Source organism: Camelus dromedarius, chromosome 30, assembly GCF_036321535.1.
Source record: "Camelus dromedarius isolate mCamDro1 chromosome 30, mCamDro1.pat, whole genome shotgun sequence".
Taxonomy (NCBI): Eukaryota; Metazoa; Chordata; class Mammalia; order Artiodactyla; family Camelidae; genus Camelus; species Camelus dromedarius.
The window spans coordinates 10801462-10827153 of NC_087465.1; the positions used below are offsets into that span (position 1 = coordinate 10801462).

The following is a 25692-nucleotide window of genomic DNA, read 5'->3' on the forward strand; positions in this document are numbered from 1 at the left end:
CATATCAAATCATGACATTTAAAAATAATAGTAAACTAGAAGGTAATAATTATAATATTTTTTCAAAAGCAGTGAAGTTAGTGTTCTTTTATTTCAAATAGGAACATACCTTTTAAATTTTGTACCATAAAAATACATTTCTGACTCACTTATATACTTTATATACTCTCAAATATGAATTCTCTTTAATGAACTGTCATATTTTAAAATTATTTAAATTTAAATTTCTGTGCAAAACTAGATCTTGACTGTACAGCACAGCAAGTAGAGAGAGTGGCAGATGTGGCCTCCCGGCTCCGTCCTGCTTTTCCAGTCCTCCTCTGTCCATCAGTGTGTTTGCCCCAGCTGGTCTCTTACACCGTGACTTCCCTTATAAATTTCAGAAATTTAATAATCCCTACTCTTTATCTATATTCTGTGTTCATTTTAAGTTCAGAGGCATTATTATCACTATTTCTGGGATCATTTGCTCCTTCCAATATATTCTGCAAAGCCCTGGCTGCCTGAGCCATAAATTAGCTTGTGACTACTTGGCCCTTGTCCTTCCCTCCTTTTTTTTCCCCTAGGCTCTGACTTGCAGCCTGGTTGGTTTCTACAGCAGCATTATTTGGTGAGCTAAAGATCATACTAATTGTTCTTTGAACTGAAAATGGATTGCACCCTCACTGGATAAAATTGTGAAAGCTCTGACACTTAAATATCACCCTCAGGACACATCCTTCCCCTTCTCACCCCCTCTTATAAGCGCTAGCTCAGGGGAGTTTCCATTTAACTAAGTTGCATAGCACTGCTGATTTTCATTACTTGCCTAATGTTCCTGTTTTTGAAGACTGCATGGAATTTGCTGAAATTCATTGCATATTTATTATTTTTCATTTTTATTGAGGAAGAGGCCAACAATTGCCATAAATAAGCTTTTATTGAGAAAAAGTTATGTCAGTGCAAAAAATTGTTCCCACTTTCACACCTGATACTCTTGAGTATCAGGTAATACAGAGGAAACACAGGCTTCCAGAGCCAAAACCACCTTCTTTGCCTGTCTGGAAAGAACCCTTGGATGAGAGGGACAGCCTGCCCCATGGCTCCCTCTGCTGACCATGAAGCTCACAGTCCTGCATTTTTCTCGTTAAGAAAATGAATCTCAGGCTGGTACTGAAACAATAGTCGAAAAGAATGATTTACAATATGTGTTAACCTGACTCCTGTGTCTTTATTATAGTAATAAAAATCAATACAGCTTCTTTCATTAACATTTCCCAGGGTTCACTAAAGATCAGTTTTTCTTTACCTTTATAAAATACTGATTTTTTTACGGTAATACTCTAATTTAATTATAATTTTATTGAAATTATTTTTTCTGTGACTTTTGAAGTTTATGAATTCTGATAAAGGTAATAAACATTATTCTTAAGGTAGAAAAGATAAAACAGAGGCTAATGTTATTTTAAGGTTTTTTTCAACTGTGAGAATTTAATAAATGTCCTTTTCATTAGTCTTTCCCTCTCCTTAGCTGGGGTATTGGTTTTCTATTGCTGTTGTAACAGATCGAAACAAATTTATTAGCTTACAATTCTGTAGTTTAGAAGTTAAACATGAGTCTCCCGGGGCTGAAATCAAGGTGTGATAGGGCTTCATTCCTTCCTGAAGTTGTAGGAGAAGTCTGTTCCCTTGCCTTTCTCAGCTTCTAAAGGCTGAAGCACTCCTGGTGCACGGTTCCTTTGCTACATCTTCAGAAGCAGCAGTGTCTCATTTCTCTCTGACTGCAACCAGGAATAGCTGTCCACTTTTATGGAATCCTGTGATTAGTTTGGGGCCATCCAGCTAATCCGAATAATCTCACATCTTCACATCTTTAACATTAATCGTGCAGAGCCCCTTCTGCCATATAATGTAACATGTTCCCAAGTTGGAGGATTAGGAAGTGGACACCTTTGGGAAGCCGTTGTTCTGCCTGCACGGCCACTATCCAAGTTCAGGTGGTATTACCTCCCATACCTGTATCTGATTCTTCAGGCTCCTGCCATTGAGTCATCCTTTAAAATGCCATGTAGCAAACCTGGCTGGTGCCTGTTCAGTTGCCCTTTAGTAGGGCAGTGTGGCCCGTCCTTCGATTCCGGTGAATATTGGATACTGAGGACTTCGGTTCAGTGGGAGCCATCCTGCCTGGAGATGTCTGAGGTGGCCCTCAGCCAGTGAGTGGCTGAAACAGAGCTGTTATTTCCAGGACGGCCCTCCCCTGGAGTCAGGCTTTACAGGAGACTTCAGCTGAAGCAAGTCTGCCCGGCTTCTTCCCATCTTCTCCTGCTTCCTTCACTCTCTTACAGGTTTCACTTAAGAGACCCCCAGCAATAAATCACTTGCTCAGCCTCTGGTTTTAGGGAACACTACCTAGGGAATTCTGCTAAAAAAATTTCCATGACTCCCTGTTACTGAACAAATTAAGTCCAAATTTTTAAGGCTAGAATTAGCAGTCTATTTTACTACTCAAAAATATAGCTTATGTTTTATTTTCTCCTTTTTCTCTACCCAAAGTCTGTTCTGTGCTCAGCAAGGAAAACTGTAAGGCAGCCAGACTGCAGTACTTCCAAGTAATAGTTTTTATTGATTTCCACATTTTTGGTCATTGTCATTCCCTCCCTTTTCTCCAAATGTTTTCCATCCTCCAGGCTTTCTTGATGCCTCTTGCAGAAGGTTACCTGGTACCTCCTATGAGCATTTAGAGAACACAGTGACCACATGACAAATGATACTTCTTGTCTCATATTATGGGAATTTGTGTTGACTGCTTGAAGAAGTAGTCTGGTATTCCGGAAAAGTCTACAGATAGGCCTTGGATTGAATCTTGGTTTCTGCCATTTAATAATTATGTGGACTTCAGGAAGCTGTTTATAGATGCTGAGCTAACACAGACAGACACACACACACACACACACACACACAAACACAATTATTTTTTAAAAGTTACCTTTACCTGTGGGAGAAGGGAAAGAATAGAAAGTAGGAGTAAGGAAGGCGTAGAGGAGGATGAGGATAGAATCTTGATTTCTTAGAACTTTGTATGTATATGACTTTGTAACCATTTAAATATTTTATATAACTTAAAAAAACAGTTAAGTCTTAAAACAGTGATTTCTAATAATCAAAATCAAAATATAACAAACGAGCACAACTGTATTTCAGGTTGATGGCAAAACACACTGAGGTAAATTACTCCAAGTCATTATGAACAGTGATTTGATTGTTCTCTAGCGGGAGAGACTCACAGGGCAGAGAGAACAGCTATAAGGTCTTAAACCGTTTTTAGTAATCATGTCGTTAATGATAGTGTTGATATTATTATAAAGAGACTGTTAGGTATGTTTTGTGTGATAATAGCGAAGAAGTAAATATGTTGATATCCTTAAGAACCAGAATTTTTGGCACAGGGGAAAGGACATACAGATGCAAGATCAATAAATTTAGGTGAAAATTATACAATCTTTTTTTGAATTAAAAGTAACATTAAGAACTCATAATATTTTTTATTTTAAAAATGAAAATAAACTCTCTACTGGCAGTGCACAAAACTAGAGTCCAAGTATTGTTTTCTGAATATCATTCTCTATTAAAAGGAACCATATCTCTTTGGAGAAATGGCTGAATCTAGATTTGCAACTGAGAACGTACAACTTGAGTCTGGAACATCATTTAGCACCAGAAGGTAGAGATGCAGTCAAAGGATGATGGAACATGTTAAAGGGACTGAAGAACCTGCTTGTAGGGGTTCCTACTGGGACCACTAAAGACTAAAAATAATGCTAGTGATGTGTTATATTCCGTTGAAAAATAAAATCTACAAGTCCATGCTGATACACCTATATACGTACATATATACATACCTACATGTGTACATAAATGGAGGTGGGGGAGAAGCACTTTCTCACAGCTGAGCACCAGCAAATAAATTTAGAAAGAAGGGTGAAATTAGAAAATCACAGATTGGCGACCATCATAGTCACTGATAAAGACAAAGGTCAACAAAGAATGTTAAAATCAGGTGAAATTTTGATGAATTACAGGATATCTCCATAGTCTCAAAGTTACTTCTCAGATGATACTTAATAATTACCGAGAGAAAAGTAGCAACTTTAAAGTGGAAAACATGGAATACACCCCTTAACCAAGTGACCAAGGGTATCGTCATTAGCCATGGGACAGATCAACATCATGTGCCTTTTGTTATGAAAGGAATACATCGCCTCTGCGTTGTTCTTGCCAAAAAAGGCATAACTTGAATATAATCATGAGGAAGAATTTGAAAAACACAAATTGAAGGACCTACTAAAGAGTAACTGGCCCTTATTTTTTAAAAAAAATGAAGGTCATAAATGTCAAAGACTGAAAACTGTTACACATTAAAGGAGGTTTTAAAAAAAACACATGACAGCTGAATGCCATATGTGATCCAGGATTTTCTTTTGCTGTGTGCAACAGTATTTGAATAACTGGAGAAATTTCAACAAGGTTAATCTATTAGTATTCTATCAGTGTTACCTACTGGTTTTAGTAATTATACTGTGGCCATATAAGAAAATGCCCTTCTTTATAGGAAATGTACCCTGAAGTATTTATGGGTAAAGAGGTATCTTATCTACAAATTACCTTCAAATGGTTCTGGGGAAATTGTGTGTGTGTGTGTAAATATGTATATATAAAATATAAATATATGTAGGAGAAAATGATAGAGCAAAATGTCGACTAACAACATTGACATCACATTAACAACTTTTTGGCAATCTGGGTGAAGGGTATACAGGAATTCCTTTTTTTTTTTTTCTTTTCTCAAGTTTTCTGTAAGCCTCAATTATTTCCATTTAAAACATAGATATTTCTTAGATCTGTCCACTATTACCAACCCCAGAACAGTGTGTACATACAGTGTTCAGATTCTAGTCTTGAAATATATTTCCAGCTAAAAGGAAATCAAGTCCCTTGGAATAATGTTTGATTCCAGGTTAGGAGCAAACAGTGTACAAAATGAACCTAAAATACCTTATCACACCAGAAGGCAAGAGTGCTATGAAAGACCACTAGGATTGTGTCAGAAGAGCTCAGGAGCCAACTTAAATAATCTTCCACTGGAAAGAGGTGAGAAAATTTGAACATGAATAAGAAGAATAACTGCAGTGTAGTAAAGTATACCTAATGTTTTAAAATCCATATGCTCACCTAAAAAGTCATTAATCTTTATAGTAGTGCTAGAGGACCAAAGTTACTATTTTCAAAAGCTCGTAAAAGTAAAGGGAAACAGTCACTTCTTTTGCTTTTCCCATACGAATCCAACTTCAGAGTAACCAAATATTTGATGATAGGAAGATTCTCTTTACAGAAGTATTCCAGCAAACGAAGGAATGTAGAATCATAAAATCAGGCAATCACCATTTGGCAATTCCTTGTGAATTGATACATCTAAGCAGTAATTATCAATGCTACCGGCATCACTAAAGCAGAGTCAAGGGAACGTTGTCTCCAGATGAAACTGACCATCCTCTCTGAAGCAGTATTGACCAAAAAAAAAAAAAAAAACCCATGACAAAAAGAAACCCCACTTTTTCTTGACCTAACTACTAATTTACAGAAATTACAAGGGGCAGAGGAACATTTCAAACCACATCACAGGGAAGGAAAGGGGAAAATCCATACTATGGAAAACTCACAGGACAAAAACAACTTGGGTTTTTTGTACAAGAACAGCAACAACAAAATTACAAGAGGAAAAAATGAGAGACAGGAGGAGACTATTATATAGATTAAAAGAGATGTAAAAGACTGCCAGCCAGTCACAACATACGGAGTCTTACTTCAGGTCCAACTTGTGCAAACAAATTGAGGTAATTTCCTGAGATAATAAGAGAAATCTGATAACTAAGGAGGCATTTGATTTTAAAGTATATTGTTACTTTATATTTGGGTATGATAGTGTTACTGTATTTGTTTACCAAAAAAGCACTTTTTTTAGAGGTACATACTGGACTATTTACAAATGATAATGATATAGTGAATGGGATTTGCTTTCTTCTGATATGGCTTAAAAAGTTATCAATCAGAATTTATCAAAAATTTATTTATTGGTGTTCATGAATCGTTTATGTGATTTTTAGTTAGACATAAAGATCATAATTCACCATTTTCAGTTCTTTGAATTACTTTTAATTCAGTCAGCACCAATTTTTGTGCTTATTTTATTAAATTATAATTGTGCTAATTATTATGGAGGAAACAAAGGAATTTAAGGCATGATTCCAGCCTTCCATGAACGTCTTGTTTTATTAAGACAGGAAAACATTCGCGTAACACAGAGTATAACCGCATACTGTGCTGATAATCACTGGTCAGCGCAGCTGAACCCTGGGATGGCCACTGGGAGCCGGCCACTGGGAGGGAGGAGGCTGCCTCCAGGATGGCAGCTGCTTCTTGATCAGGGTAGCTTCCTGCTGATAGGAAATACTAAGCAAATCTGTGATCTTTGGAGAATTTTTGACTGCTATAGCAGCCTTTTTTTCCCCTTATTATTTGAGCATATTGTTTAAGAACCTGAAGATTTAGGGACCTCTAGTCTTAGGAGAACAAAAGAATATATATTTATACATTTCTAAAGAATCATTAGGATTTACATTGTTCAGTGCTGGAATATTAAGTGATTTGTTTATCCATGTACTTAAAATATTTTCCAAAACTTTTATTCAGTGTGCAGTTTAAAAATTTCTTTTGCCATCTCCTGATGTTTGTGGAACTGCTCTCTTCAGTGAAATCCTTCCACAAAGATTTATGGAGAGAGATTTACTTAGTTTGATCAAATGTAAGTAATATAACCAAATAAAAATCTACTGTTTTAATCAATTATGAGTAAATGGACTATGTTCAAGAATTTTTAGAGATATAAGATTTTCATAAAGGGGTAGATATAAACATTTCTTGTGTATTCTGAAAAATAAAAATAATGAAGTCCCATTTTTTCTCCTGTAAAATGTTCACTTCTTGAGTCCTCTGGCCCTGTTTGCAGCTCTTTGTATTGCTTTGCTTGTCAGCTGTTTCTCACTGAATTTCTGCTGCCAGCTGGAGTTAAACAGGCTGCGTATCAAACTACTTACCCCCTCTCTGTGCTCCACTTTCCAATAGCAATGGCATCTATCATTGTATTTAATTTCCCAGTAAGCAACCAAGAAGTGATTTCTGATTCTCTGCAGTTCTCAACTTTTTGATCATTCTCAATTCTAAATCCTATTTTTTTTCATTTATAGTGCCTAAACTTACCCATTTCTATTGTCACAGTGGTCAATTCTTTGTCCCAATTCTTACTAAGCCTAGTTCTGTATAGAGATTAATACTGAATTATCCAATCTTTTTAATATACTATTTATACAATAAATCTTTACAGAATGAAAACCTGTGCCATCAATTCCCTGTCCTGTTACTCTGCCTGTATTGACACCCGGCGTCTGTTCTTCCCTCGTTCGCCCGTGCCTGCTGTTCTGTACCATTTCCCCCAGTTCCTAAGCATCACTTATTTAGAAGTGGTTTGAAAACAGTCATATCCTTAGGGAACGGTATCTAACATATGTACAGAATGCTGTGGTTTTACTATAGTTCCTGCTAATTTGTTTGGTTCAGTGCGCTTTGTAATTCCCATCGTCACCATTTTACAGTTGGAGAAAACGAAATTCAGAAGACAAGCAACGTTTCACAGTCACACAGGCCAAAACTGGTTCTGAAGCTGTAAATATGCTGATGGATTTTTTTTTTTTCCTGAAACATGCCCTTTGCTTTAGTCTGTCTTAATGGTAAATGTAGGTTTAAAACATAATCACATTGTTGCTAATTTTAATTCTTGCACTTTAAGTGATAGTAAATTGTCGCAGATGAATATGCCTTTCTAGTAATTTCAAAACATTAACTTGATTGCATGATTTCACAGCTTGAAAACTTTGATCTCCTGGCTCTGAGAACATAAATACAGGAGGAATTCAGATTAGTTGCTGCATTATGTAGACACTTACTAAAATTTATCTGCTGCATTTTCATGTAGGCTAGGGAATCAGTATTAAGACATCCAACTACTTTCTGTTGCTTACTATCTCTTGGATAAATGTTTATCAAATATGTCTTAATCATGTTTCATATTTTGCTTTTGGTGTATATGTTTATATTAATTAATGCTACATTGTATATATTGTAATATTGTTTTTGTATAATACTTGGAGAAATTGTAAAGACTCAGAAGACCAGGTCTAAATGTTTAAGGAATTGGTTCAAGACTCTTGTAATATTACAAATTATAAGCCTGTGTTTCTCAGAATCAAGATACTTTAAAAATACATTTTTTTCTCACTGTAAGACAAGTACATATTTATCCCAGGATGTTGAAAAGACAAGGAAATGCCAAAAGAAGAATTAAAATTACCTGTAGTTCTTCCATTCAGATAAAACCATTAAATTTTGGCTTATCATTGTTTTTCCCAACAAATCAAACAGTATCTGGCACATAGTAATTCATAATAAATATAAAAGAATGAGTAAGTGACTGGATTAGTCTGTGAATGCTGGATTGATGGGTTATAGTGTAAACCCTGGCGGCTAGTCTCTGTGCCTCTTTTCTTTTTGTAACGCGAGCGCCTCGCTTAACGTTGACTGCAGAGGCACCCGCTTCAGCATTGGCCATCTCTGATAAACGTCCTGCAGGGAGCCGGGTTGCCGCTCCACACTGAGCCCCTTTGTTGTAGAGGTCTTGGTTGATTTTTGATAATACATTTTTTTCATCTGGCCACTGTGTTTTTTTCTCTCTTCTCACTTTAAATTTCCACTCTAATGTTTTAAATCACTGATAAAGGGTGAGCCTGAGAAACCTTCAACCTCAGTAAAAATAGAAACCCATGCCCCTGCTTGCTCTCTGTCTCTCCCCCTAGCCCTCACTATGTGGCCCCAGGTGTGCTGGGTAATTTCCAGGTGTTGTGAGTAATAAACCTTGATTTTTTCAAGTTTTGTGTTAGTCATTGCTGAAAAGCATCTTGCATTCATGTTCAGAACCACACGAACTGGTCCAGTAACAACAGTGGTTATTGATAGGCTGATAACTGGCACAAAATGTGGATAAACACCCATATGAATTTTTAAAACAAAAACTAGATCATACAATAGGTGTTACTTTTTAACCTGCCCTTTTCCCTCTTACAGAGATATCCCTGGCAATTGCATGTGTTTAATATTAATTTTAAATTATTAAATGATATAAATAATTTTAAATATTTTCAGAGCCACATCATATCCAAGTCTATGAAAAGAGATTGTGTTAGCATTTTTCAGAATTAGTGTAGCACACCTGTCATTGACATTTCTCTGCTTCCAACCTCTCCTGGATTTCTGAAAGTCCAAAATGCTTTGCACCTGGAGGCAGTGCGTCCTTCCAACCCTGTCTCCTCCTGACTTTGTTCCCTGCCTCCACCTCAGTTTCCTCCTGAGAAATTATTTACCATCTTCTAGCAACTCCGAGCTCTTTCAGTATGTGGGCTTTACCACACCGTCTTCCTTCTGTTCCAGATGCTAGTCCTGCTCCTCCATCCTAAGAACAAATATGCAGCCTTCTGAATTCAAATCAAAGATTTTATTCCTCGATCCTTTATCACAGTGTCCCTTAGGAGTCAGCACAAATCATATAAATTATCTGGTAGCGATGGACAGAACTGAAATTTTAGGTCAATTCAGAAAGAAAAGAGGAACATTTTGATTTGAAGAAGCAGTTTAAAATCTAGACAAGATTATTTCTCTGTTGTCCTGTTAATAAGAATACGTAATATAAGGTACAGAAATTCTCTTCTCCTCTTTAGGAAACAGTGGCGTTTAATTCTTCTCTTCTGAGACCCCGTGTGATTGGAGAATGGATTGGTCGAGAAGAGAATGATGCTGACCCACTTGCCGCTGAAATGTTACAGCCCCCAATACCAAGAAGTAAAAATGAACAATGGGAAACTGAAGATAGTAGCTCTAGCCCTGCAGGAAGGTGAGAGGAGATGTCTTCTAAGATTCTTAATATTTTAATCATTTAAAGGTAAAGGGAAAAAATCAGGTGCATGATTTTGATGAAATAACGTAGCAGTTTTATATGGGAAGTTATGTTTCACATAGGATAAAAATTAATTTCTCTGTTTTAAAATTAGATTTTTATTAGATTTGCTTTTAGATTTGTTTTTTTCCTTTACATCTAAGATTATCATATCTTTGCTACTAAAACCAAATAGAGAAATAATTTCAAGGACATAAACTGTCAGTCGAGACCTACTGTAATAGGGACAGGCACGTAATACTGGACAGAACTTACTGTATTATTGGTCTGACTGTTAAGCATTGGAGAGAACTTCTGATGTACCACCAGCGAGATCTCGTTATTCAACAAGAGGAAAACCAGCAAATGTGTGATAGACTATGCTAGGTGGCGTCAGATGGAATTTATAGAGAGAAACCTTGGTTTAGAACCATTTTAGTTTCAAGTTAATAAGTGTGATTGAATGTAATTACTTACATTCTCTATGTTTAATTTTTGAAATTATTTTTGAAACTATTATGATTTGTGAATTTGAAAGTTAGTAATTCATTTTTCAGCCCCATGTTGCTCAAAATGATATCAGAAGATTTGTCTTAAATTTCAAAATACTGGTAGAAGTAGGGTAAGTTTGAAATGTGTAGATCATATTTTTTAGAGAAAGAATATTCAGAATAGCCACTTCTTATAATACTAACTGCAGTGAGTAAAATTCAAAACAAAAATAAAAACTTCCACAAGGAGATTGGAGTGAAAAAGCATTATGGAGGCATGTCTTAAAAGAGATTGAGAAAAAATACTAATAAATTGAAATGTGACAGGAGTGTTTCCGTGAGTGTTATTAGCTGACCACCACAGAAGAGTTTTTCCTATGCATAGCATAGCCACAGTAACTTTGTATTTCCTACATTAAATTTAGCAGTAACCAATAACTATTCTTTCTCAAGGAGAAAATTGTATTTTCTACAATGTAGTAGCTTTCAGGGGCTTTTCACTTTGACTTATCACTTGGCTAGAGGGAAGGAAATTCAGAATACCCGTTAATGTGCTTCAGGCATCTAGAAAATTGATTCTATTTCCATGCAAAATAACTTTTGAATTATTTAAATAGTTGAAGCGTACTGTATCAGGAGCAAGAAAACCATTCTGAAAAATCCATTTGCCGCCTTTTGTGAAATGCCAGATCAATTTCACATGTCAATTGAGGGTGATTTTATTTTTAATACTAGACTTATGAAACCCACTAGACCTTTATCTTTATTCATTGCCAGATCTTTAGTTCTTAAATATAAAATAGAGAAATGCCAGCTTTTATTTTGCTTTCATTTAGTCATAATAATAAATAGGAACTATTTACTGCAAATGTTAGTGCTTCTGTTTTCCTCCTAGCTTCAGTGAGCTCGTACTCCCTCTTGAATGTCCAGTAAAGGAGAATCTATCCTGCAATCCTACTTGGATCCCTTACGCAGAGAACTCAGTCCATGAAGATCTCTGTCAAATACTTGTTTTGAAAGTTGTTTTTAGGGTTTTTTTTAAACTCTGTCTTTATGAATTGATACATTACCTATGAAGTGAAGCAAGCGGTGAAGTCCTGCCCAGACGCCCCATCAGAGCAGAGGGAACGCATGCGATCTGAATGGAACTTAACAAACTAGAGTGTGGGCTAGAAGCTGTATCCCATCTTCTGATATAAAACCAGAATTTCTGAGTTTATAACAGGAACTCACATAGCATTAGATTTAAGTTGGGATGAATAAGAACAGATTGGGGAGCAGTTCTTTAATGACTCAAGTCTGTAACTTGAGTAGTAGCTTTACCCTTAAATAGTAGTGATCTTGTCCTGTAAGTTAACAGCCCGAAACATCAACAGACTAAATGATAGTAGAGACTCCTGAAAGAGGAGACGTAATTTTCAAGGATGACTTCTGTTTTTCTCTCCCCTACTGTGCCTGGCTTACTGCTGTTGTCAGTAGGCATCTGTTACGTGAGTGAAGGAGGCCCAGAGAAGGCTCTGAGTAGACATCTTACAAGTAAAATTTATTTATAAGGATTGTTTATAGTGTGTCTTAACTTTTTATCCCTTTTCCTGTAATGGGTTTCCCGTTTATTAATGGCTCAGTCTTCTTTGAGTGGCTCTTATTACCACAGTCCACCTGTAGTGCACAGCCAGCTGCTCCTTTTGTTCAGAATAACACATACGTGATAGGCTGGGCTTCCACCACTAGATCAGAGAGGATGGAATAAATAGTGTGATGAACCTTGAGTCTTAGGGGTAGGCATTTACCCGCCATTTTCCTCTGGAACTTTTTTCTTTTCAATGATACACCTTACCTGAACTTTTTTCCTTGGGTCCTGGAAATACTCCATTTGTGTGTAGAGGGTCAACAACTTTAGTACACACATAGCTTGTCTAGCCTTTTAGTGGGCAAGCACAAATGTTCATTGCACATTTAGAGTTATTAAAATGACACATTGATAATGTAAATAAAAATTGAGGAAGTAAGCCAGAAAGAGAAAGAAAAATACCATATGAGATCGCTCATATGTGGAATCTAAAAAACAAAAACAAAAACAAACAAACAAAAACAAAGCGTAAATACAGGACAGAAATAGACTCACAGACAGAGAAAACAGACTTGTGGTTACCGGGGGGTGGAGGGTGGGAAGGGATAGCCTGGGATTTCAAAATTGTAGAATAGATAAACAAGATTACACTGTATAGCACAGGGAAATATACACAAAATGTTATGATAACTCACAGAGAAAAAAATGTGACAATGAGTGTGTATATGTCCATGAATGACTGAAAAATTGTGCTGAACACTGGAATTTGACACATTGTAAAATGATTATAAATCAATAAAAAATATTAAAAAAAAATAAAGTCAGGCAAAGATATACCAGGCAAATACTGAAAAATAAATAATAAAATTACATGCATTAGTAAAAAAAAAAAAAAATAAAAATTGAGTTACTAAACCTGTATACTTTTTTAAGCTATCTTCACTGGATGTTGCAATAGCTGAGTAATAGATTTCCTAAAATTACTTGCTGAATTATAATGTGAATTTTAAAATAAGCTTATCAAGCCTTGAAAGCCTAATGAAGCTCCTCTAAGCTGAACCACTTTATTAAACCAAGAATAATATCAATAAATATTGTAGTTGCTGTGAATGGGCTGTTTGTTCAGTGAGCATTGTTATTAGATGGTAAATATGCCATAAAACAAATAGAAAATGTTACAACTTAGAAATATATATTAAAAATTAAAAGCTAAATTCACTTCCCATTCAGAAGTGTTCCTCTTCATTAAAGCTCATAATTGCTTCTGATATTATCAGTTAACAAACTCTGGAAATGTTCCCCTCCTCTTAGAGCCCCTCTAATGGCAGCAAGAGACAAACAGTAAACAACGTGAATATACCCGTTAATGCCCTAAATTCAAGTAGTGGTAAGTGGTATGATGGAAAGTAACCAAGAACAAGAAAAAAGAAAACAGATGGAGGGTATTCATATAAGAAGTCCAGGAATAAAGAAATAACCTTAATATTGTCTAATTTGGGGCCATTGTGGACACTTCAGAAAATATGAAATGCATATGGCAGAGACTAAATCAAACTTAGTAATTTAGGAATATTCTAACGTGCAAATTTTAAGCACAAAGAATATTGATCAAAAATGAATTTACCAAAGTAACTGAAGAACAGAAACTTTAAAAATATCTAAAACATATAAAAATTGTACCTTATGACTCACAAATTTCTCTTTAAAGCTAAAAAAGTATACACCTTAACCATATATTTCAGAATGTTGATGAGATCTTTTTTGGTATGTTCAAAATTTGTTCTCATTTGTTTAGGAATTCATTTATTTATCTAGGAAATACATATCCTAATTCAAATAATTATTTTATGAAACACATTGCTAGTCATCTCTGGACTCCTAGACTTACAGGTGGACTCTTACTATTAGAGAGGGAACATTTTGGATTTAATCAGTGTCCAGTTCTTGTAGCGCAGCACTATCTTCATGACCAAACCATGTATTTTAATGAGACTAAAGAAAACAACACTTGCTTCAGCCTTCGTGAAATGGCCTTAGTCATGTCAGCTGATGAGGGGAGTTATGCGTTTATTATCTACCCTTTGTTTCTTGTCGTTCACATTTCAGTCTGTTAGTTTTTCCTTCCTTTGTTTCACTGCCCGTCTTTCTGTTCCCTGGATTTTCACATTTCTCAAGTTGGAGGACTTATACTACATCTACTTAAATTAATTAATTCTTTTATTCAGTGTGTTAGAAAAATGAGGTTCAAAAAGAGTGAAATATTTGTTAAATATTTACTGAGCCTTAACACAAGGTAATGTGCTAGGTACAGGGTGAGACCAATATGAAAAAAATATCCTAGATTCAGAGTACTTGCTTTATGTGAAGAGAATGACAAGGAAATATGTCTTATTTCTGCAGCTCGGTGCACAAAACACCTTCTACATAGCAAGCACTTAATAAATGCAGCTAAATTTATTTTAAAAACATATCTAGACATGTAAAGATAAAAGGGCTTTTTTGCATAAATCAAAATGCAGCAATTAAATGAAACTTTTTGTGATCTCTTCAACAACCTGGGCCTTAATGCAAAGAGAACCCTTTAATTTCTGATTAGAGTCAAGAGGAAGGGCACAGATTTTCCTGCTAGGCTGCGATGGTGAACTGAACAAACGTGGGAGATAGGTCAAGAGAGGAATCATCCAGTTTTCCACCAGTGAGAGCACGTGGGGCCAGATAAAACTAATACCAACCCGTGTTTAGAATCAGTGTGAAACAAAATGGAGCAAGATCAACCCCCCTGGAGGAGGGGGGTCCGGGGGAGGAGGGCAGATGGTCAGAAGGAGGCCACCCAGTGGGAGGGCATGGAGGGGACGGCCACTTCAGACTGTCCTTTTCCAGCTGATCCTGGTTTAGAACTTACACCTTAAAGCAAAGCAAAATGGGGTCCTAGAGTGTATTAACACCACACTGAAGTACTAGCTGCTGTTTATTTTTTCATAAGGCCTCTTTTTGATTTCCTTTCTCTGTATGTGGCATGTGGGATGTTACTGCTCAAGAAAAGACAGGTAAATATCTGGGATGCTGCCCATGGTCTTCTTTGAACCTATGATGATATTAATTACCACTTAGTAGGCTGCTCTGTGTGCTTTTCATACCTTAACCCATTTCATCTTTGTGAAAACATTATTGTTACCGCTATTTCAGGGGTAAGGAAACTAAGTCCCAGAGTAGTTACATCCGTGTTCTAAGACTGGGTAGTTAGTTACTCGGTGACTGAGCCGGGCTGTCTTGCTCCAGATTCTGTCCTTAAATGCTTTGCTATGCAGCCTTCTTCAGGGAGGAGCTCTAAGACTCCTGTTATCATTAAGATGTAGATTCAAAACCTGTGCTCTGAGAAAGACCCCCAAACCCCACCTCTTCCCACTCACTCACCACTTGTCTGCATCAAGACCCATACTTCCCGGTAGTGGCAGGGCCTGCTTTTCTCTCTGACGGTGCAGTGTTCACTCCTGCAGTTCACAAGCTACAGGGCTGGAGATGAGGCAGCTGTGATCCTGGGCAGAAGAACTGAGTAGACATTTTTCCAAAGAAGACATGTAGATGGCCAATAGACACACAAGAAAGATGCTCAGTATCACTAATCATCAGGAAAATGCAAATCAAAGCCACAATGGGATATCACCTCACACCTGGCAGAACGGCTGCCATCAAAAAGATGTCTTTTTCCTTCAGGCGGTGACATTTGCCATTGTCTTTCTTTGGACAGTAATATAGAAAGAAATTGTATTATAGAGAAGTGAAGAATTTTGGGACAGTTTAAAAAACTATGTATGGTTGCCACATGGACATACATGTAAGTTTTCCAGTCAGACACTGTGTTGGGAGGTTGGGGGAGAGAACCGTGAAAGACTGAGCTTTCATCCGAAGGAGGCTGGCTTTATCACAAGGACACTCTTCCAAAATTCACAAAGACCCCTCTAAACTGGAAGACACTGAGAGACATTTACATGCCGATTCTGGTCTCATTCCTCCTCCTGCCCCGTCCTACCCCCAGTTCTAGGCAGCATGGTAAGACCCGTGAGACATGTATTTTACTTACAAAAATTAAAGTTTTCATTTAAAAAATTTCTCCTTATAGTATGGTAATATAGTTATCCCATTACATGTGTTTTTCTTGACATGATATTTGTTTTGTAAGTCAGAGAATTTCACATAGCAGTCTGCTTCCTCTGAAAAAATTAGAAAAGCCACTAACAGTGAGGGCCTTAATTCCCACATGGCAGCAACTGTTAGGAACCAGTTAGTGTTTCCTCCCTTAAATGGGGCAGGAGTTTCAGTCTGCCATTTTCTTCACATATACCCATCTAGGAGACTACTAATGAGGTACCAGAGGATGTCTCAGAAAGAAGACAGTCAATATTTCCATTACCCTTGGGGAAAATTTTACTGATATGTGCATAAATTTGCAAAGCAAAATAATTGAGTGAAAATTTGTTTGTAGATTTTCTTTAGTTACCACAGCTAACCCATGATGTCATCATCATTGAAAATTAACATTTAACTATTTCTTCAGTTTAAAGGTGGAGCCCAAGTCTAAAGGATTAAAACAGCAGCAACAGCAGCATAAGAAACTTCTGGCAGCAATGCTCTCTCAAGATTCTTTTGAGTCTATCCACAGCCCTACCCCGTCTGTAACAGAAGAAGATATCGATAACGAAGATGATGCAATGGAATTGATGGGTAATTTTAAAAACTAATAATTTCTCTTTTTCTTCTCTGGCATTGTAAAAGTGTGTAGTGGTTAAAAGATTTTAAGAGGTTTTCAGTAGTTTTGTGTTAGTGGAAAGAAAAATTTAACACATACTTGACATTAGACTTTGATGGAGTTGCACGTAAGAATTAAGTTGAAGTCACATGAGCATGTGAAGTATTTATGAGACTGTACTTTGTGCTTTGTACATGCAGCACTTACCTTCTGACTGTTTAATCAAGCTTTATTCTGCATGCAGTGGTGATACAAATTCAGGTCTGTCCACCTTCTTCTCCGATTATGATTGCCTTAATCATATCTTTTGTCTATAAAATGTATCCAGCATACATATTTCAGCCTTCATTCTAAGTTGTTTTCCTGTTTCAAGGATGGTTTAGAAAAATGAGTTAAATTTAGAGGAACAGATAGTGAAATCAATGTTTTTCTGTCTTCCATAAATGACAGGAAACTTTGCAGAGATTTCAGTGTTTTTATAGGTTCCTTACTTTCATGAAAACTTACTGGTGTTGTGTATGTAAGAAATCCTTTTAGATCTTTTAATGAAGTAAATGTATACTTTTGTTTCATCAGAAATCTCTGCATAAAAGTTTTTTTAATTGAACTTCCTTTTGTAAAACCATTTTTTCAAAAAAGGGAAGGAAATTTTATTTCAGAGAGAGTGATCCGCATATACAACAGTGAGTTTTTTAATTCAGTGACATTAGCTCTTCTCTTCTAACTAATTAGAACAGTTTTCAAATACTTTGTAACAATATACTAGAAAGTGAATAAATAATAAAATCACTCGAATGCTTCAAATAAATTTAACAAAGGAGCCCCAGAATATATAGTTTTGTTTAAATTATTTTTTTTCAAAACAGGCTTCCTGGGTTTTAAGTGTTTATGGCAGTAAAATACTATCATAATAAATGATATAAGCCCCCACGCATAAGCCTACCAGGTGCTATTTAGTCATTGGTGGCAGGGTCACTGATACTTTCTGATGTTATAACTGCATTCATTCCAGCTATGAGGAGACTGTGTCATGGGATTTTCACTTCATGCTGTTCATCTTTTTTTTTTTTTTCTCTTCTAAGAACAGTTAAGTCTGGATGTTTATTAAGGAATCTTATCTCCCTGCCTCCAAATCATTAATGTGGCAGATGTGCCAGATGTTGTGGTGGTGCCCTTCATTCAGCTTCCATTCAGCAAACGTTTACTGAGCACTTATTATGTGCTAGGCACTGGGCTTGGTCCTGGGGATGTAAAAATAATCATGGTTCCTGTTTGCAGGAACTTTACATTCTAGTGTTCAAGATGAAATTGTAAATACATCACTCTAATAGTTTTTGTACAGGTGCTACTTTAGTTAAGCACGCAGTTGTACATAGAAACAACATCTAATGCAGAAGTGGGGGATGGTGACTAGGGAATGTTTCTGAGAAACCGATGCCTCTGGTAAGTGCTGGAGGACAAGTACATGTAGTTCAGCAGGCAGAGTGTGGTCACTATCCCTGTAGGTTTTCTGTTGTAGGAATGGAGTCTTGCAGTTACACTCCATGACTATGCCTGTAAATTGTTCCTTTGCTTCAGTCAGTAACAATGAAGAGGACAAGTCTTGAATGGTGAATGTTAATGGATGTTGCCTGTTTAACATCAGTGTCGGTGCGTTGGTGCATTGACACTGGATTGTGCCAATATCGTTCTCTCTCCTTCCTTTCCTTTATGTGACAGTTCATTGGTCAGTTGGTAACCCACAGGAAGGCAGTTAGACTCTGTCTTGCAAAGAGAATCTCTTGAAGGAATCCAAGCATTCTCAGAATCACCTTGGGATTCGTGATAACCTTAGGAGTGTCTAGTCAGATTGGAGGAACTCGTATCACTTCAGGAGTATCCAGGGATTCTTCAAGGAGACTCAGGTGTCCACTCAGCCCTGGCATCCCTAGATCTCACCCACTCTGTTCTCTGTATCTAGTCTCCCAAGCTGAAGGCCAAAAGGATGGGGTTTTGGAGACTGCCTAATGTGATAAATTAGTAGTTGTTCGTCATTATTTTTTTTTTTCATTTAGACATTTAGCCTGTTGTCTGAGCAAATATAAGAATGAGAGGTAGCTGGATGTTCGACTTTCTCCGTCTGATTCCACGTATGTGAGCACAGGCTGGTGCTGTGCTAATGCTGGTCTCTAGGTTATGAGATTTCCCTGCAATTAATTACATGGAGTGTTCCAAGTCCACTGGGCTGTCCCCTAAAGTAATGCCGTATGAACCCTGTTGCCTAGTTGTCTCAGTAAACAAAGGTCATATAACAGAAAATTCTGTCCAAAAATTGTTTTGCCAAGGAAGTTCATCAATTAAATAAAATATTATTTGGATATGAAATATGTTTGTCTTTAAGGCCGTAATACTCCTACGCATTAATATTCAGTTATTTTACAAATATTTATTTAAAATATAGACTCAGCGTTTTCTTCAAAAGTATATAAGTTCATGGCTTATAATGTTACTTATGCCTTTAACTAAGGTAATGAATGTTCATCTCTTACATGAAGTCGAACAGATGAATAGTTTCAGTTAATGCAAAAGTTAAGACTTTCAGCCATGATATAGTAATGGATGGATATGTGAAGTATGGCATAAAATAAAATGCTTGTTAAGTTTCTCCATTTTCAAAGCTGTTATCTTCAATAGGTATGTACAGCTCGATTAATATTCCATTGGTTTTCAAGTCCTACATTAATCAATTTATGCAACACCCCTTAATGAATTTAGAAACTGCATAGTGTTTTATCTTCCTGGTCCTTTTAATATTAGATTTACATCATTTTGTTTATTATTAAAGAATTTTAAGACAATATTTTTGAAATTCAGATGCCAGAGAAACACAAGTGATTGTATCTATTTGAGGAAAATTCAAATGCTGAGTTCTTGAAGATTTATTTGGAAATCAAATTTTAGTACAAGAAGTCATTGTAAAATGCAGCAGACACATCTGGTATTTAAAATATCTTCTTGAATCTACACATTGTTTTGAATGAATTTGCTATTGCCTATGTATTTTGAGGGTTTTACTTGCCATTGTCTATACCAGGTATAACTGGCTGAAAATTGTATTTATTATGCATGGGAAGCAGTCTGTACACTTTGTGAACTGATAAATAGGTAAAAAGCATAATTATTAATTAACATTCATATAAGGATTGATTCTTCCTCAGTAAAATTGGTTGATTTGAAGGGGAAAAAAACTTTTAGTTGAACTAGTAAACATTAGTAAAACTATTGACTTTTGTTTGTTAAGGAAGCTAGCTAGCATTGTTAATGCATATTGATTAATACTTAATTCTTCACAATTGTTTAATTGTGTATTTGTGGATTTCTTTTCTAAGTGTACTGGGCATGTGAAAATACAATACAGCATCCATAATTTTTAAGTAGGTCAAGTATTTTCTGTAATTGCTTTAAATACTACTTATAAATCCACGGTACAAAAATAGTTTAATGTGGAATTTATATATACCAGAAAATAAAACATTTCCAAATTTGTGGAGTTTTAAGATACAACAATTGTAAGCACCTCTGAAATTGATGCTGTAATTACTGAAGATACTGAATAAGATATTTGCCAGTTCACCTCAGACTAAGTAGTTCTCAACTTCAAATATAAGATAGTCTCAAATATTTTAGTAATTATGTTGGAAATTGATCACAGTGAATAAAATTATAATATTTGTATTATTTTTGAAAGTTATTAAGTCATTAATTTTTCAAAAGTGAAAAGAAATTACAATGGAGCAGTAAGAGATATTTTACACCATTAATTTTCACAGAAAATTTGAAGAACTTCAGTAGTTTAAAAGATAGCTCAGCTTGTAAATGTGAGTCCACTTTCATTGTATTTCATGGATTTTGAAATTTTATTTTTGATGAAATCCTAATTGCAATTATGTTTTTATTCTCAATATAATTTTTACTCATTTTAAAATGTCATTAAATTATTTGAAAGCTACTTCACATTTTAGTATAGGAAATTACATTAAAAAGGTTTTTTTAGATTTTCTTAGAATTGATGATGAGGCGAGTATCTAAAAACCACATTCCAGAGATGCTGAAAAGGAAAAACAGCAATAATCATGCTTTATACTTCCTAGTCTTATTTATAATCATATAAAAATCAAAACTATATTCCATAAACAAGGTGCTTCGTGCCATCATTGCCTGCACAGATGCCAAGTGAGCTTGGGTTTAAGGGTGGTCTGAGTGGAGTTGCACAGTGCTTGTCTGTCTGGATAATAGTGCAAACATTTGAGAAAATCCATACTTTCCTTAAGCAGCTATTCATGCACCAGCTATGTGAACAGCACTAGCACGTATTAATACACAGCACTAAGAATATGGTGCCCTTTGTTTTTCTAATTGCCTTGACCTCTTTAGGCTTTGAAAGAACAGGACAATGAATCTTGTGAATGCTGGTGTCTAAATAGAATGAAACTTTTTTAGGCCTTTGTTTCAGCTCTCAATTAGTACATTAATTTATTCATAGGCTTATTAATTTCTCTACTTATAAAGTGATTCTGCACATTCCTAGGAGTTCAAATTTGCACAAATACAGACATGTTTCATGAACTGTTAAAATACTTAGGGATGATTCTCAAGATTTGGTTTGCTTAATAATCATAAGAAGCTTATTTAAGTGCCAGTTCCAGTGGCCTTTATCCCAATTTTTGTTTCGTTAGATTTGGATACAGCCCATGAAACAACATTTTTCATCAGGAATGCCCTTCTTCCTGTCCTTCAAGAGATTTTGTTGCAGGTGATGTGTAGAACATACAATGAGAAACCCTAATGTTAGTGAATATGAGCTTTGTTTGGTGTGGTAGATCCTGAAGCAAAAGGAATAAAATATTAGTCTACTTTTTACAACAGAAAGAGCATGGAATAGAGATTTCTGAATTAACTAAATTCTTAAATTGTCTCCTGTAAATACAGAGAAGTCTTGCTAATAACTAAGAAGCTATGGGCAGTGCAGTTTGTATCACCTTATTATCTCTGTCTTCCTTCTTGATAGAATATTTACAGGAACACTTGAAAAATAAACTGCTTAGAGTAGAAAAGTTACTTGTTAAGAAATGATTCTGGCATAGATCTAAGGGCAGTGTACTAATGAGCTTCTGTTTTATCATATTATCACATTAAATCTGTTTTATTGAAGTATGGGTGATTTACAATGTTGTGTTAGTTTGACGTGAACCATGTAGAAAGAGTAAACTTGAAGATGAGTCAACAGAAATAATCCACACTGAAGATCAGAGATTTAAAAAAATGTAAAACAAAATGAAAAGGGCTTCAGTGACCAGTAGGAGAATAGAAAATGATAAGACATTAATCAGAATTCTAGAAAGAGAGGGGAGAAAGAATGGGAAAAAAAGAAAGAACATCCAGCTTTTTTTTTTTTCAAATTTGGTGAAAAATATGAACCTATAATATGAGTTCATAAAATGTCTGGCTGACAAAACAATTTCAGGTAAACAAAAGCTGATAGGGTATGTTACCAGCATACCTGCAAATAGAAAAAAGGCCAACAGAGACTATTAGCAATATTGAAATTGACAAATTCCTAGTAATAATGACAAAGAAAAAGGTAGAAAAGCACAAATTACCAATATTACAAGGGAGAGACAGGCCCAAACTGCCCTACAGATCTTACAGACACAAAGGATAACAAAAGAATATTGCAAGTAACTTTATGCCAGCACAATTGACAAGTTAAATATAGCGGGAAGAAATTCTGGCAAAGTACATCATACCAGAGAAAAAACAAGAAGAAATAGTACATCTGAGTATTTCTGCATATGTTAAAGAAATTGAATTTGCAGGCAAAATCCTTTCCCAAAAGAAAACTTCAAGATTTCATTGGTGAACTCTATCAGATATTTAAGGGAAGAAACAATGCCAAATGAAACAAAATTTTTCAGAAAATAGAGAAGAGGGAGAATTTCTCATTGTTTTGAGACCATATAGCTCATATCAAAACCTGACAAAGACATTAAAAAAAAATTACAGGTGAATATCCCTTACGAATATAGATACATATATTCATAACAAAATATTATTCAGTTAGATCTCTATGATCTAGTATACTCTGAATCAAATTCCTAACGGGCTTGAAAAAAGAAATTGATTAATTCTAGGATTTATGTGGAAATCATGACCTTGAATGGCCAAAATCATCTAGGAAAAGGGACAGCATCTGTGGAATTATAGTATCTCATTTCAAGGCTTACCTAAGGCTGTAGTAATCAAGACAATGTGGTATTGACATAAGACTAAGCAAACAGATCAGTGGAATGGATTAAAGTTCAGAAATATATCTGGTCAATTAGTTTTCAACAAACACTTCAAGGCAATTTGATACAATATAGAAAGGAAAATATTTTCAAGTGTTAGTGCTGGAACAATTAGATAAATATACAGGAAAAAAAGAACTTTGACCTTCTACTTCATACCATAATAAAAATTATTTTGAAATGAATTACAAGCAAACATAAAAACAGATTATGAAATTCTAGAAGGAAATGTAGAATGTATGCAGCCTTGGTGCAGGCAAAGAGTTCCTAGAGATAAAAAAAAATTACTAAGGGTGAAAGAAAAATTTCATAAACTAGACCGCATTAAAATTAGAAACTTCTCAGAAAATGAAAAGAGGGACATGTTTACATTTTGTTTAAATGCAAAGGCATACCATTGACTGGGAGAAAATACATGCACTATATCTTGACAAAGGACTTGTATCTAGAATGTGTACAGAGCTCCTGCAAATCAGTTTTTCAAAAGCACAAATAACCTAATAAATAATTTTCAATATACAATTCACAAAAGGAGATAAACAAATGATAAATAAGCCACATGAAAAGCTGTTCAATGTCATTAGCTATCAAGGAAATGCAAATTAAAACAACATTGAAATATCTCTTTCCACCAACTGCAGTGGCTAAAATGAAAGACTCAGCACCAAATGTCAAGAATGTGGAGTAGCTGGAATTCTCAAACATTGCTCATGGGCATGAAAACTTACAATCACTTTGGAGAAAATGTCTGGCAGTTTCTTATAAAGTTTAATATGTACCTGTCCTGTGGTCTAGCAGTTCCTAGATATTTTCCTGGGGGAAATAAAGCATGTATTCACAAATATTTGTATATGAAAGCAGTTTTATTCAAAATAACCCAAACAGAAAAAGTTACAGTCACTGTAAACAAATTGTGGTATGTTCACACAGTGGAGTACTAGTCAATAAAAATGAATTAAGTACTGATACATGTGACAGTATGATGAATCTCATTGCTGTGGACTGAGTTGTTTCCCCCGGCCCCATCAACGTCATGTGTTGATACCAGAACTCCTGACGTGATAGGTGGTATTTGGAGATAGGGCGTTTGTGAGGTACTTAAGGTAACATGCGGTTGTAATGGTGGGTTCCTAATCCAGTGGGTCTGGTGGCCTTGTAAGAAGAGGAAGAGAGAACTCTCTCTGTGTGTGAACTGAGGAAAGGCCATGTGAGGACACCATGAGAAAGTGCTATCTGCAACCCAAGGAGAGAGCCCTCACCCGACAGAGACCTGCTGGCACCTTGATCTTGGACTTCCCAGCCTCCATGACTGTGAAAAAATAAGTTTTTGTTGTTTTAAGTTGCCTGGTCTAAGATACTTTGTATGGCAGCCTAAGCCAAATAAGACAATCGTAAACATTGTGTTGAACAGAAGAAACCAGACACAAATGATTGCATACCATGCTAATTTAATCATAAGAAATTTAAGAACAGGCAAAACTAATTTGTGGTGATAGATTCAGAGCATAGCAGGGGCAGTGAGGGATTGGCATGAGGAAACTTTCTAGGGTGATAGAAATGTTTTACACTTCAGTGTGGTGTTCATTACTTAGGTGTATACGTTTATCAGAGTTCACTACGTTACATTTATCAAAACTCATAATTGCATTTCACTGTAAATTTGAATAAAAAGTAACAAATTTTATATATAAAAATCATGGCTACATAGTATTATACCATGAGAATATTCATGGAGTCAAAATTGAATGTGACATTTGTTATTGTTTCTGAAATGAAATGATTAAATTTTACCTAAAAGTATTTCAGGACAATCACACGGGCACTTGCTATGGGAATGTCTCATAACCCTGACCTCTGATACGTTTTCCAAAACTCTGTGCCTGTTCTAAGCACGATGTTTGAATAATTCTGAAAAGAAACAGAAATTGTCATTTTAATTTCATAGTAGCACTTTGAAAAGCAGAATTCGATCTTTGGTAATCAGTTTCCTAGTGTTGAATGTGTATGCTCTTCTAGTTGTGCTGGGTATCCTGAAACTGCTCTTCTCACCATTTTGCTTGTGGTACAAAGAACTAAAAATGCGAAAATTTGACCTGAAAATGTTCTTACTATCAACTGAAAATGTGTCTTAGTATTAAAACATGAGTCTGCTTATATTATTTTTTAAACATTTTTATTGAGATATACACATGACATGAAATTCACCAATTTAAAGTATAATTCAGGGATTTTTACTGTATTCACAGACTTGTACAACCATCCCACAGTCTAACTCATTCTAACTCGCCCAAAAGAAACCCAATTTGCAGTCACTCTTTGTCCCTAATACCACTCACTCCCTCACCTCTAGGCAATAATTAATTTATTTTCAGTCTTATGAGTTTGCCTATTTTGAGCATTATATGTAAATGGAATCATACATGTAATGTATGTGGTCTTTTGTGAAGGGCTTTTTTTTTTATCTAGCATAATGTTTACAAGGT

At 35.6% G+C, this 25692-nt stretch overlaps 1 protein-coding gene across 1 annotated transcript in view; it reads left to right on the forward strand.

The window, feature by feature from the left end:
• The window catches only part of C30H8orf34 (chromosome 30 C8orf34 homolog), a 237919-nt gene that overhangs the window by 74505 nt on the left and 137722 nt on the right, over nucleotides 1–25692 (forward strand). Inside the window, 2 exon segments of the mRNA XM_064480859.1 lie at nucleotides 9861–10033; nucleotides 16692–16858. Of these exon segments, the coding sequence (XP_064336929.1) occupies nucleotides 9861–10033; nucleotides 16692–16858 (340 nt within the window).